Here is a 14,905-nt window from a genome sequence, read left to right as displayed (position 1 = left end):
TTGAATAGAATGTTAAAGAATTGGAATAGATTAGAATAGGATTGAAAGAACAGAATAGAACCAAAGCCAAGCAGTCTCTCAAATATCGGTAGGAACAGTGTAATTTCGATTCAGTATAAAGTTGATGATGCTTATCATACAACAACACACACAGCCAGAAATATGAATAATAATCTCTGTTCATACCGTCATACAAAGGTCTCTTCCCTGTAAATCCCTTGTATGTGTTAATGCTGAAGTATCATTATCTCCTGTTTACATGTATTAAATATATGGTAATCATTGACCTTTCTTTTATTATGACGGTTCTATAGGAAAACATTGGCTGTACATTATCTATCTAAATACCACGGCAATGTATAGGCTACCCACTGCGCATTATTAAAACTCATAACGCACTGATGCCCTTTAACACAGATTTGAGAACATTTGGACCATAGCCTACACACTGTACATTCAATCTATACGTTTCTTTATTGATCCATATGCCTTTGTTGCGGGTTTAAATTCCATCACTGACGTTCATTCTCTCAACAGAACTGAGATGTTGGGGGGTCTATCGGGTGGGTGGTGGTGGTGGTGGGTGGGACCGTGAGCGGATGCTGCAGCTATAAGTCCCCCCTACATTTTGTACTCCACCCATAACCCTCAAAAAGTATTGGTGACGTATGCGCACAAGCACCTAGCAGAATGTGCGCGTCCGCGGGAGGGCCCGGTAGAAAATGGCGAGTCTGTGCAAAAGGCAGCAATGCACGATCGAGAGGCGCGGCTTTCGGCAGGAACTTGACTCGTGGCGACACAAACTCATTCACTGTGTAGGTAAGCTCGTTTCGCCTTGCATGGAGGTTCGGCTGGAGAGCCAGGGTGCGCGTGGTTTGGGGAGAAAACACTTAAATGGCTTGGCTGTTGTGTCCTGGGGAAAAACTGACGCTGCTGCTGAGGTCCGCAAGCCAAGGGTGCTGAGCGGAGCGAGCTGTCATTTTTTTGTTGCCTCGCGTCTCAACACCGACCGCCTCCCCCGGATCTGCCCAAATATATAGTTAAAGTTTTTTAAAGCTTTGGATCTTATTGCCATGTGTTTCAGCGATATGGACGTTATGTTGTTATTATATGTGGATGTGATAAATGTGTTTTTCTCGGGTATTAGTGATTTGAAAGTGAGGAAACTATTTTTGTCATTTTTTGTGCTGTTTATTTATTGTAAAGCAGGGCGTGTCACGTGTCCAGATGGAATTGTAGCTCGGCAAATGAGAAAGGGTTTTCTGTGCCTGTGTGCGCGCTGCTCATTTTATTGTAGGCCTACTATAATATTGTTGGGGGAGGGCAGTGCGCGTTCCACCTTCAGAATTGAAACCGGGATTGGTGTTGCGCGTTACCTTGTTGCCCTGGACGTCGGCACCAGGGAACGCGCATTGCTGCATTGGGGAAATGTCACAGAAAATAATTTTAGTATTTTAGGGAAGGTGGGGGATGACAAAGAAAATGACACTGCGTTTCATCTCGCTGGCCACGGTTGAAAACACGGACTGTTCGTTCTTGTGGTTGTAGTACTTGTTGAAATCATTCGTTACAATGTAACTGATGCTGTACAACTCTGCAGTTTAGATTTTGTTTTGTAGCAGTTTACAGCAAACGATTGTTTAGGGAAAATGTTTTTTCTCATTTAGGTATAGCTTGTTGTTGTAATGTAAACCGATGCAGTGGACATTCCGTTGTTTTGGAAAGCTGCGTTATCCCACTCAATGCAATGTATTCTATTTTAATCTTTGATAATCGGTCCAACGTTTCTTCAATAGACTAACATTAATTGGCAACAGCATAATGACAGTATTTTAATAACAATATGGATATTTTGGATTTCCCCTCCCCCAATATTCTCTCGTTTCATTAGCTTTGTTTTATCCGGTTAAATCGGTAGATCCGGTGTCATTGGGAGATTATGATCAACTTCGTTCTGATCTTTAAAACTACAGGTTTCCTATTTTTCAAACCCCAGTTTGTAATCTCCCTTTTATCAGTAGAATATATCTATATATCTATATATCTATCCCTCTGCAACACTCCTGCCCTTGGCAGTATACTGTATCAGGTGTTAGGCTACAGACCTACCTACAGCTTGATCTTGTTCTGTGTGAAAATCTTCCTGGCCCCTGCCCTGCTGCCTGGCTAACCGGACTGACCCGTGCTACCCGCGCTAACCGGACTGACCCGACTGACCCGCGCTAACCGGACTGACCCGCGCTAACCGGACTGACCCGCGCTGACCCGCGCCTTGACGATGGTTTCATCTCAATTTAGGATCTTTTTTTCCAAAATAATAATTGAACCAGTAGGTACCATCGAAAGACACATCTAGACACATTTTCTCTTGCCGGGCTCACTTGAGAAACAAGAACAAACGTTTATTTTCAACTTCAGAGTAGGCCTAAGTGTTTTATTATCTCCTCTCCAAATAATAGTTGAACATTTCACTGTGGACATTTAACCATGTCTGCTTCTGTCACAACAGACATGTTCTTCAGGGATGTCAGGCAGCGTATCTATTGAGGCTTTCTATCGTGTTGTTGCATGTCAATAAACTCATTGGACTGTTTTTAGGAGGTTGGATTGGGTGTAGGGATCTTTATCCCACATAGCCCTGTATGTAATGTAGGTTTCATGTAGTATGTTCAATATCAGCCTCCCACCACGTTTCCATGGTGAATCTAACTGTATGCATATTCGCCTTAGGGCTTATTGATGTCAGTGAACAGCATAGGCCTTCTGTATCCTAGAGCACAAAGGTTGATGTTATTAACTGCTGTGTCTTTTTTCTGGCCCACTGTAATTGATTTGTGCACATGTGTAATAGTGTCTATATAACCGCTTGGCTGAGAAAGGGAGAGACTTGGAGACTTAAAGACTTCATAGATAATGGGGATTTTTCTACAGTTGGTCAGAGGAATACGTTTAGTCTCTAACACTTTAAAATCCATCTCTGTCTCTCTCTCTCTTTCCCATTCCATCCCTCAGTGTTTCTCTCCCTCTATCCCTCTCTCTAGTTTCCAGATATCTGGTCATTCAGTATCACAGATGGGTTCCCCAGAGATTTGCCTCCTACTTTCTCATCTAGTTAATTCTCTCGTGGGGGTTTTGAAAAACATGTGTTGTCATTTATCAGGTGTACCTTCGCCCCGCAGTCTGCCTCCACTAACCCGAGCGCACACACACACACACACACACACACACACACACACACACACACACACACACACACATACATTCAGGGTTAAGTTGAGAACAGACTGTACAGAGTTTAGATGTAGGGATTTAAAGGACTATAGACACACACACACACACACACACAGACTGCTGAGATTGATAAGCACAATGTGTGTGTGGGCAGTTGTGTGTCTGAGGTGCCACTAGCTAGAACCTGCCCTTTGACTGCACTGACTAGTAATCCCCTGTCCTTTCTGCAGAGACACTGAGCCTCTTCGCCCATCTGTGCTGTACACACACACACACACACACACACACACACTCCCTAAAACAAGAGCAAATTACATTTTAAATCTCATTTTTACTCACTTAAAAAAAAAACTCTAGACAGACACTATTTAGGAAGATATTTTCCAAAGTTGTATTTGGAGATGCTGTGCTGCTGTTAAGGTGCTGCTGTTAAGGTGCTGCTGTTAAGGTGCTACTGTTAAGGTGCTGCTGTTAAGGTGTGTTAACTCAGCTCAGTAAAGCAGTACTAAAGGGTTTGACAAATATGATGTCATCAATGTATTTGAACTTTGGGTTAAAAATGCCAGTCTTCCTCTCCTCCCTGTTTCAGATCAAAGTCCTTTAAATCTCTAAATCTAAGCTACACTGTACTCAACTTAACCCTACATTTATATAACCCTTTTCTCTGTGTGGTGTGGGTCAAGATAACAGCCTTACATAAGAACCAGCCATTAAACAATCTGGTTGGGCAGGTTAAAAGAGATCAGTATATGGGCCCATTCTGGTCTGTGCTTTCTTAATGTACTGTTAAAGAGAATTTGACACACAGAGAGACGTTGCGAGGATTGATGCATCCGCAACTCCTTTTTTTGTGAAAATAATGTTGACTTTGACACAGCTAGAAATCATATTCAAATCCCACAAAGTTGTTCAGTCATTTGTTATTTTGTGTGAAAGGTGACATTTGAGCAAAAATGTAGTTTGTGTATGTTTGACTAGCAGCGACGAAGAGAGGGAATTGTTTTGGTTTGGTGTGTTTGACTAACAGCGTAGAAGAGAGGGAATGGTTTGGTGTGTTTGACTAACAGCGACGAAGAGAGGGAATGGTTTGGTGTGTTTGACTAACAGCGTAGAAGAGAGGGAATTGTTTTGGTTTGGTGTGTTTGACTAACAGCGTAGAAGAGAGGGAATTGTTTTGGTTTGGTGTGTTTGACTAGCAGCGACGAAGAGAGGGAATTGTTTTGGTTTGGTGTGTTTGACTAGCAGCGTAGAAGAGGGAATGGTTTGGTGTGTTTGACTAACAGCGACGAAGAGAGGGAATGGTTTGGTGTGTTTGACTAACAGCGTAGAAGAGAGGGAATTGTTTTGGTTTGGTGTGTTTGACTAGCAGCGTAGAAGAGAGGGAATTGTTTTGGTTTGGTGTGTTTGACTAGCAGCGTAGAAGAGAGGGAATGGTTTGGTGTGTTTGACTAACAGCGACGAAGAGAGGGAATGGTTTGGTGTGTTTGACTAGCAGCAACGAAGAGAGGGAATTGTTTTGGTTTGGTGTGTTTGACTAGCAGCATCGAAGAGAGGGAATGGTTTGGTGTGTTTGACTAGCAGCAACGAAGAGAGGGAATGGTTTGGTGTGTTTGACTAGCAGCAACGAAGAGAGGGAATGGTTTGGTGTGTTTGACTAACAGCGTAGAAGAGACGGAATGGTTTGGTGTGTTTGACTAGCAGCGACGAAGAGAGGGAATGGTTTGGTGTGTGACTAGCAGCGACGAAGAGAGGGAATGGTTTGGTGTGTGTGACTAGCAGCAACGAAGAGAGGGAATGGTTTGGTGTGTTTGACTAACAGCGACAAAGGGAGGGAATTGTTTTGGTTTGGTGTGTTTGACTAACAGCGTAGAAGAGAGGGAATGGTTTGGTGTGTTTGACTAGCAGCGACGAAGAGAGGGAATTGTTTTGGTTTGGTGTGTTTGACTAGCAGCGTAGAAGAGAGGGAATGGTTTGGTGTGTTTGACTAACAGTGTAGAAGAGAGGGAATTGTTTTGGTTTGGTGTGTTTGACTAACAGCGTAGAAGAGAGGGAATTGTTTTGGTTTGGTGTGTTTGACTAACAGCGTAGAAGAGAGGGAATGGTTTGGTGTGTTTGACTAACAGCGTAGAAGAGAGGGAATTGTTTTGGTTTGGTGTGTTTGACTAACAGCGTAGAAGAGAGGGAATTGTTTTGGTTTGGTGTGTTTGACTAACAGCGTAGAAGAGAGGGAATTGTTTTGGTTTGGTGTGTTTGACTAACAGCGTAGAAGAGAGGGAATTGTTTTGGTTTGGTGTGTTTGACTAACAGCGTAGAAGAGAGGGAATTGTTTTGGTTTGGTGTGTTTGACTAGCAGCGTAGAACAGAGGGAATTGTTTTGGTTTGGTGTGTTTGACTAACAGCCAAGAAGAGAGGGAAGGGTTTTGGTTTGGTGTGTGTTTAGTTGTGGAATTAATATTTGACTGTGTGTTTGAGGGAATGCTTTTGTGTTTGTGTATTTGAAGGAATGCATGTGTGTGTGTCTAGCTGTGTATTGGATCAATATTGTAAACCTCAAAAAGTGCTACCAAGGGATGCATAAATGTGTAGTTTATTGGAGCGTGCTGTTCACCTACCCCCTACCGCTCCCCGCCTTTCATTTTAGAAACCCCTGTATGATTCTCAGACCAAAACAGCACATTCCAGCACCACACAGTAGGGGATCTAAACCCCAGATACAAAACCATGACTAGATCTTAAAGTGTGTGTGTGTGTGTGTGTGTGTGTGTGTGTGTGTGTGTGTGTGTGTGTGTGTGTGTGTGTCTTTTTCAAATGTCCAAAATCAACGGCTGTTTCTAGTAGAGGTCGACTGATTATGATTTTTCAACACCGATACCGATTATTGGAGGACCAAAATAAGCCGATACCGATTAATCGGACGATTTTTATATATACAGTGGGCAGAACATGTATTTGATACACTGCCGATTTTGCAGGTTTTCCTACTTACAAAGCATGTAGAGGTCTGTAATTTTTTTAAATCATAGGTACACTTCAACTGTGAGAGACGGAATCTAAAACAAAAATCCAGAAAATCACATTGTATTATTTTTAAGTAATTAATTTGCATTTTATTGCATGACATAAGTATTTGATCACCTACCAACCAGTAAGAATTCCAGCTCTCACAGACCTGTTAGGTTTTCTTTAAGAAGCCCTCCTGTTCTCCACTCATTACCTGTATTAACTGCACCTGTTTGAACTCGTTACCTGTATAAAAGACACCTGTACACACACTCAATCAAACAGACTCCAACCTCTCCACAATGGCCAAGACCAGTGGGCTGTGTAAGGACATCAGGGATAAAATTGTAGACCTGCACAAGAATGGGATGGGCTACAGGATAATAGGCAAGCAGCTTGGTGAGAAGGCAACAACTGTTGGCGCAATTATTAGAAAATGGAAGAAGTTCAAGATGACAGTCAATGACCCTCAGTCTGGGGCTCCATGCAAGATCACACCTCGTGGGGCATCAATGATCATGAGGAAGGTGAGGGATCAGCCCAGAACTACACGGCAGGACCTTCTCAATGACCTAAAGAGAGCTGGGACCACAGTCTCAAAGAAAACCATTAGTAACACACTATGCCGTCATGGATTAAAATCCTGCAGCGCACACAAGGTCCCCCTGCTCAAGCCAGCGCATGTCCAGGCCCATCTGAAGTTTGCCAATGATCATCTGGATGATCCAGAGGAGGAATGGGAGAAGGTCATGTAGTCTGATGAGACAAAAATAGAGCTTTTTGGTCTAAACTCCACTCGCCGTGTGTGGAGGAAGAAGAAGGATGAGTACAACCCCAAGAACACCATCCCAACCGTGAAGCATGGAGGTGGAAACATCATTCTTTGGGGATGCTTTTCTGCAAAGGGGACAGGACGACTGCACCGTATTGAGGGGAGGATGGATGGGGCCATGTATCGCGAGATCTTGGCCAACAACCTCCTTCCCTCAGTAAGAGCATTGAAGATGGGTCGTGGCTGGGTCTTCCAGCATGACAAGGACCTAAACACACAGCCAGGGCAACGAAAGAGTGGCTCCGTAAGAAGCATCTCAATGTCCTGGAGTGGCCTAGCCAGTCTCCAGACCTGAACCCAATAGAAAATATTTGGAGGGAGCTGAAAGTCCGCATTTCCCAACAACAGCCCCGAAACCTGAAGGATCTGGGGAAGGTCTGTATGGAGGAGTGGGCCAAAATCCCTGCTGCAGTGTGTGTGCAAACCTGGTCAAGAACTACAGGAAACGTATGATCTCTGTAATTGCAAACAAAGGTTTCTGTACCAAATATTAAGTTCTAATTTTCTCATGTGTCAAATTCTTATGTCATGCAATAAAATGCTAATTAATGACTTAAAAATCATACAATGTGATTTTCTGGATTTTTTTTCTCACAGTTGAAGTGTACCTATGTTAAAAATGACAGACCTCTACATTCTTTGTAAGTAGGAAACACTGCCGATTTTGCAGGCTATCAAATACTTGTTCTCCCCAATGTATCTATTTGTAATTATGACAATTACAACAATACTGATTGGAACACTTTTATTTTCACTTAATATAACACATAAATAGAATCTATTTAGTCTCAAAATAAATAATGAAACATATACAATTTGGTTTAAATAATGCAAAACCACAGAAAATAAAAGTGCAATAAGTGAAAAGTAAAAAAGCTAACGTTTAGGTTCCTTGCTCAGAACATATGAAAGCTGGTGGTTCAATATTCCCAGTTCTTCAATATTCCCAGTTAAGAAGTTTTAGGTTGTAGTTATAGGAATTATGATGCTTTCACTCTTTCTCTCTATACCATTTGTATGTCATATACCTTTGACTATTGGATGTTCTAATAGGCACTTTAGTATTGCCAGTCTAATCTCAGGAGTTGATAGGCTTGAAGTCATAAACAACGCTGTGGTTCAAGTATTGCTAACAGCTGCTGGCAAACACGGTAAAGTTTGAATGAACGCTTACGAGCCTGCTGCCGCCTACCACCGCTCAGTCAGACTGCTCTATCAAATATCAAATCATAGACTTATATTAGAATTAATAAACACAGAAATACAAGCATTTGGTCATTATATGGTCAAATCCGGAAACTCTAATTTCGAAAACAGGGAACTGTTCCGTATTTTACTGAATGGGTGGGTGGCAACCATAAGTCTAAATATTGCTGTTACATTGCACAACCTTCAATGTTATGTCATAATTATGTAAAATTCTGGCAAATTAGTTCGTAACGAGCCAGGCGGCCCAAAATGTTGCATATACCCTGACTCTGCGTGCAATAAACCCAAGAGAAGTGACCCAATTCTCCTAGTTAATATTGCCTGCTAACATTAATTTATTTGAACTAAATATGCATGTTTAAAAATATATACTTCTGTGTATTGATTTTAAGAAAGGCATTGATGCTTATGTACATTCATGCAACGATTGTGCTTTTGTTAAATCATCACCCGTTTGGCGAAGTAGTGATTCGATGATATATTAACAGGCGCCACATTGATTATATGCAACGCAGGACACGCTAGTTAACCTAGTAATATCATCAACCATCTGTAGTTAACTAGTGATTATGTTAAGATTGATTGTTTTTTATAAGATAAGTTTAATGCTATCTAGCAACTTACCTTGGCTCCTTGCTGCACTCGCGTAACAGGTGATCAGTCTGCCACACAGTTTCCTCGTGGAGTGCAATGTAATCGGCCATAATCGGTGTCCAAAAATGCAGATTACCGATTTGTTATGAAAACTTGAAATCGGCCCTAATGAATCGGCCACGCCGACTAATCGGTCGTCCTCTAGTTTCCAGTGACCAAGGCTGGTTGTGTGAGTGTGTCCCGTGTGTGTGTCTAACACCTGGTCCGTGCGCGCGTATGATTCATCTCCCTTACTACGCCGATCTAATAGGTCTATATGATGGGATGAGAATACACAGAGGACCGCTGCCTTTCTTTGTTTGATATGGTCATTATTATCTGTGGGACGACTGCTACAGGACACAGGACACTGCTCATCTTCAGCCTATGGGCATTGTAGTGTTCAATGAAGCTGATTTGAATGAGCGATTTGAGTGAAGACGCCATCTCTTCTCTGCTCGAAAAGAGATGGGCAGTGTTGATGGGTCTTTTGATGGCTTTCATAGCCGTGTGCTCAAGGTCATGAAGACTTGGCCATTCAGCAAACAAAGACCAACCCAAAGACTAGGCTCCTGTGTGTTAATTAGCCCATGACTACACCTTAAGTGTGCTGTAAGATAAGTGAACGTATGTCTGAGTGAAGACAGAGAGCACTCAGGAGTTTTACTGCTTTTGATGCGTTTCAAAGCGATATACTCAAGGACGTGTTTCAGTCCATAAACCCCGTCTGAACATAAAGAGCTCCCAAATACTTTTATTTTCCTTCTAAGACACGACTAGATCTTTGTAAAGTGTATTAGTGTGATTCTATGTGAGTTCAACATCTATTGAGAGCTGAAGGGACCAGATGATGTTATTCATGGTCAGCTGATAGAAACCTGTTCTTCATGTATTCACTCTGGCTGGACAAGGGAAGTTTTTAATATAGGAACATCTTTATTTGGACTTATTAACACCAACACAGGTCTGGATCTGGCCTTTATTGGAGAGTTTGAGGGAAGCTGAACACGCTGCCAGAAACACACTCTTTCTCTCTCTCTCTCTCTCTCTCTCTCTCTCGCTCTCTCTCTCTCTCTCTCTCTCTCTCTTCACCTCCCTCCCCCTGCTACCGGGCCGGTTCTCTCTCTCTCCCTCCCCCTGCTACCGGGCCGGTTCTCCTTCTCTCTCCACCTCACTCCCCCTGCTACCGGGACGGCTCTCCCTCTCCTTCTGCTAACGGACCGGTAGGGTGTTGTGCATGAGCGATCAGAGAATGGGGGTTAATGTGAGTGTGTTTGTTTAAGCATGCTGTGCCCACTAGGTATGGCATAACACCAGCCAAGGCTTATTGCCCACTGGAGCATGCTGGGTAATGTAGTCTGGAAGAGAGAGTTCTGCTGTTCACTCCAAATGTACAGTGAGAGAAGATGGAGAGCCAGAGAGAGGGTGAGAGGCAGGGGGGAGTGAAAGGGAGACAGAGGGAGGACGAGAGGCAGGGGGAGTGAAAGGGAGACAGAGGGAGGACGAGAGGCAGGGGGAGTGAAAGGGAGGACGAGAGGCAGGGGGAGTGAAAGGGAGACAGAGGCAGGGGGAGTGAAAGGGAGACAGAGGGAGGGGGAGAGGCAGGGGGGAGTGAAAGGGAGACAGAGGGAGGGGGAGTGAAAGGGAGACAGAGGGAGGGCGAGAGGCAGGGGGAGTGAAAGGGAGACAGAGGGAGGACGAGAGGCAGGGGGAGTGAAAGGGAGGACGAGAGGCAGGGGGAGTGAAAGGGAGACAGAGGCAGGGGGAGTGAAAGGGAGACAGAGGGAGGGGGAGAGGCAGGGGGGAGTGAAAGGGAGACAGAGGGAGGGGGAGTGAAAGGGAGACAGAGGGAGGACGAGAGGCAGGGGGAGTGAAAGGGAGACAGAGGGAGGACGAGAGGCAGGGGGAGTGAAAGGGAGGACGAGAGGCAGGGGGAGTGAAAGGGAGACAGAGGCAGGGGGAGTGAAAGGGAGACAGAGGGAGGGGGAGAGGCAGGGGGGAGTGAAAGGGAGACAGAGGGAGGGGGAGTGAAAGGGAGACAGAGGGAGGACGAGAGGCAGGGGGAGTGAAAGGGAGACAGAGGGAGGACGAGAGGCAGGGGGAGTGAAAGGGAGGACGAGAGGCAGGGGGAGTGAAAGGGAGACAGAGGCAGGGGGAGTGAAAGGGAGACAGAGGGAGGGGGAGAGGCAGGGGGGAGTGAAAGGGAGACAGAGGGAGGGGGAGTGAAAGGGAGACAGAGGGAGGGCGAGAGGCAGGGGGAGTGAAAGGGAGTGAGGGGGAGAGGCAGGGGGAGTGAAAGGGAGACAGATGGAGGGGGACTAAAACAGAGAGGGTGGAGAGATAAAGAGGCAGTTTATGGATACAATTTGTATTTATTTTATTTCACCTTTATTTAACCATTTAGGCTAGTTGAGAACAAGTTCTCATTTACAACTGCGACCTGGCCAAGATCAAGCAAAGCAGTGCGACACGAACAACAACACAGAGTTACACATGGAATAAACAAACATACAGCCAATAATACAATAGAAGAAATGTAAAAAAGTCTACATACTGTGTGTGCAAATGAGGTAGGATAAGGGAGGTAAGGCAATAAATTGGCCATAGTGGTGAAATAATTACAATATAGCAATTAAACACTGGAGTGATATATGTGCAGAAGATGAGTGTGCAAGTAGAAATACTGGGGTGCAAAGGAGCTAAATAAATAAAATAAATAACGGTATAGGGATGAGGTAGTTGGATGGGCTATTTACAGATGGGCTATGTACAGGTGCAGTGATCTGTGAGCTGCTCTGACAGCTGGTGTTTAAAGTTAGTGAGGGAGATCTACGACTCCAGCTTCAGTGATTTATGCAGTTCGTTCCAGTCATTGGCAGCAGAGAACTGTAAGGAAAGGTGGCCAAAGGAGTAATTGGCTTTGGGGGTGACCAGTGAAATATACCTGCTGGAGCGTGTGCTGCGGGTGGGTACTGCTATGGTGACCAGTGAGCTGAGATAAGACAGGGCTTTAACTAGCAGAGACTTATTGATGACCTGGAGCCAGTGGGTTTCGCGACGAATATGAAGCGAGGGCCAGCCAACAGGTCGCAGTGGTGGGTAGTATATGGGGCTTTGGTGACAAAACGGATGACACTGTGATAGACTTCATCCAATTTGCTGAGCAGAGTGTTGGAGGCTATTTTGTAAATGACATCGCCGAAGTCAAGGATCGGTAGGACAGTCAGTTTTACAAGGGTATGTTTGGCAGCATGAGTGAAGGATGCTTTGTTTGCGAAATAGGAAGCTGATTCTAGATTTAATTTTGGATTGGAAATGTTTAATATGAGTCTGGAAGGATAGTTTACAGTCTAACCAGACACCTAGGTATTTGTAGTTGTCCACATATTCTAAGTCAGAACCGTCCAGAGTAGCTGGACGGGCGGGCAGGTGTGGGAAGCGATCGGTTGAAGAGCATGCCTTTAGTTTTACTTGCATTTAAGAGCAGGTGGAGGCCACGGAAGGAGAGTTGTATGGCATTGAAGCTCGTCTGGAGGGTTGTTAACACAGTGTCCAAAGAAGGGCCAGAAGTATACAGAATGGTGTCGTCGGGGTAGAGGTGGATCAGAGAATCACCAGCAGCAAGAGCGACATCACTGATGTATTCAGAGAAAAGAGTCGGCCCAAGAATTTAACCCTGTGGCACCCCCATAGAGACTGCCAGAAGTCCGGACAACAGGCCCTCCGATATGACACACTTAACTCTGTCTGAGAAGTAGTTGGTGAACCAGGTGAGGCAGTTATTTGAGAAAACAAGGCTGTTGAGTCTGCCAATAAGAACATGGTGATTGACAGAGTCGAAAGCCTTGGCCAGGTTTATGAATACAGCTGCACAGTACTGTCTCTTATCGGTTATGATATCGTTTAGGACCTTGAGCATGGCTGAGGTGTACCCATGACCAGCTCAGAGAAGGTACGGTGGGATTCGAAATGGTCTGTTTGTTAACTTGGTTTTGAAGACTTTAGAAAGGCAGGGTATGATAGAAATAGGTCTGCAGCAATTTGGGTCCCCCTTTGAAGAGGGGGATGACCATGGCAGCTTTCCAATCTTTTGGGATCTCAGACGATACGAAAGAGAGGTTGAACAGGCTAGTATAGGGGCTGCAACAATTTTAGCGCATAATTTTAGAAAGAGATTGTCTAGCCCAGCTGATTTGTAGGGGTCCAGACTTTTGTAGGCTACCTGGATTTGGGTGAAGGAGAAATTGGGGAGGCTTGGGCAAGTTGCTGTGGGTGGTGCAGGGCTGTTGACCAGGGTAGGGGTAGCCAGCTGGAAAGCATGGCCAGCTGTAGAAAAATGCTTTGAAATTCTCAATTATGGTGTATTTATCGGTGGGGACAGTGTTTCCGAGCCTCAGTGCAGTGGGCAGCTGGGAGGAGGTGCTCTCATCGACTGTATGGTGGAGATCTGCAACGTAGATTGACATTCCTCACAATATCCATCGAGTCTGTGTTGTTGCTTTGTTACGCCTGTGGATCTTCTACAAATGGCATGAATACGGTTTGGATGGAATACACAATATGTTCTGAAAGCACAGCCCCCCTCTTACAAGTACTGGAGATGTGGGTTTAAGTACATGTATTGTTTGAGTTGGTATTTCTCTATTAGTGGTTGGCCAAGGCCAGTAAACAAGAAAACCTTGTATTTGTCTCTGTTGCAAAATTGATTTGTCCATTACCAGTGGGTTTTTTTTTTAAGTAATGTTTTGGATGTTCATATTTACTTGGCACAAAAACATGTGCTTTCTAGAACCTTAAAGGGTTTTTCGGTTGTCCTCATAGGAGAACCCTTTGAAGAACCCTTTTTGTTTCTTCAAAGCGGGTTCTACAGAGGGTTCTACATGGAACCCAAAAAGGTTCTACCTGGAACTAAAAAGTGTTCTCCTAGGGGGACAGCCAAATAACTATTTTGGAACCCTTTTTTTCTAAGCGTGTACAGTGCCTTGCCAAAGTATTCAATAGTTCACATTTCTTCACATTTAATTTTTTACAAAGTGGGATTAAAATGGATTTAATTTACATTTTCTGTCAACAGTCTACCCAAAATACTCCAATGTCAAAGTGGAATAACATTTTTAACATTTTGTAAAACAAAATCATATAAATGAAATAACTAAAATATAGTGGTTGCATAAGTATTCAGCTTCTTGAATCCTTTAGAAACACCTGTGAGTCTTCTTGGGCGAGACTCCAAGAGCTTTCCACTCCTGGATTGTGCAATATTAGCCCATTATTACTTTCAGAATTCTTCAAGCTCTGTCAAGATGTAGGGGATCACGGCTGGGCAGCAATTTTCAAGTGTATTCCTTTTCCGTGTTCATTTTTATTTTAAACTTTTAGTGCCTTGTTGAAATACAAAATGGTTGTTTTAAATATTTTTATTCTGTATATTTGTATTCTTCTTGTCATTTAAATAATTATTATGGAGTCATTACAATGTTGTTGATCCATCCTCACTCTTTGTCCATCACAGCCTTTGAACTCTGTAACTGTTTTAAAATCACCAATGACCTCATGGTAACATCCCTGAGCAGGTTCCTTCCTGTCCTGCAGCTCAGTTCAGAAGGACGACTGTATCCCTGAGCAGGTTCCTTCCTGTCCTGCAGCTCAGTTCAGAAGGACGACTGTATCCCTGAGCAGGTTCCTTCCTGTCCTGCAGCTCAGTTCAGAAGGACGACTGTATCTTTGATGTGTCTGGGTGGGTTAATACATCATCCACAGCATCATTATTAACTTGGTCAGGCTTAAAGAGATATTCAATGACTGATTTGTTATTGTTACCCATCTACCAATCACTGGCCTTCTTCATGAGGCTTTCTCAAAGCTTTGTGGTCTTTGTCGTTGAATCTGTGTTTGAAATTCAATAGTTGACTCCGGGACCTTACAGATGTTGTATGTACCGGGGGACAGAGGAGGGGTTAGTCGTAAGAAAATCACTCCATATAGTTTATGTCATTTGTT

The 14,905-nt window shown here is 43.9% G+C and overlaps 1 protein-coding gene across 2 annotated transcripts in view; it reads left to right on the top strand.

Annotated features, from left to right (window-relative positions):
* The first annotated feature begins 637 nt into the window (after positions 1-637).
* Positions 638-14,905, top strand: part of lcor (ligand dependent nuclear receptor corepressor) — an 80,314-nt gene continuing 66,046 nt past the window's right edge. The window contains exon 1 of one of the 2 annotated variants that reach the window (XM_036940094.2): positions 638-819. In XM_036940094.2, the coding sequence (XP_036795989.2) occupies positions 723-819 (97 nt within the window). In that variant the 5' untranslated portion in view covers positions 638-722. The remainder of the gene's footprint in view (positions 820-14,905) is intronic. The other variant, XM_090195442.1, reaches the window with a different exon arrangement.

This window comes from Oncorhynchus mykiss, chromosome 13 (genome assembly GCF_057628025.1).
Source record: "Oncorhynchus mykiss isolate SJ-2025 chromosome 13, ASM5762802v1, whole genome shotgun sequence".
Classification (NCBI taxonomy): domain Eukaryota; kingdom Metazoa; phylum Chordata; class Actinopteri; order Salmoniformes; family Salmonidae; genus Oncorhynchus; species Oncorhynchus mykiss.
The sequence above is the reverse complement of the archived record's forward strand: the minus strand, read 5'-3'. Positions and strand labels throughout refer to the sequence as shown.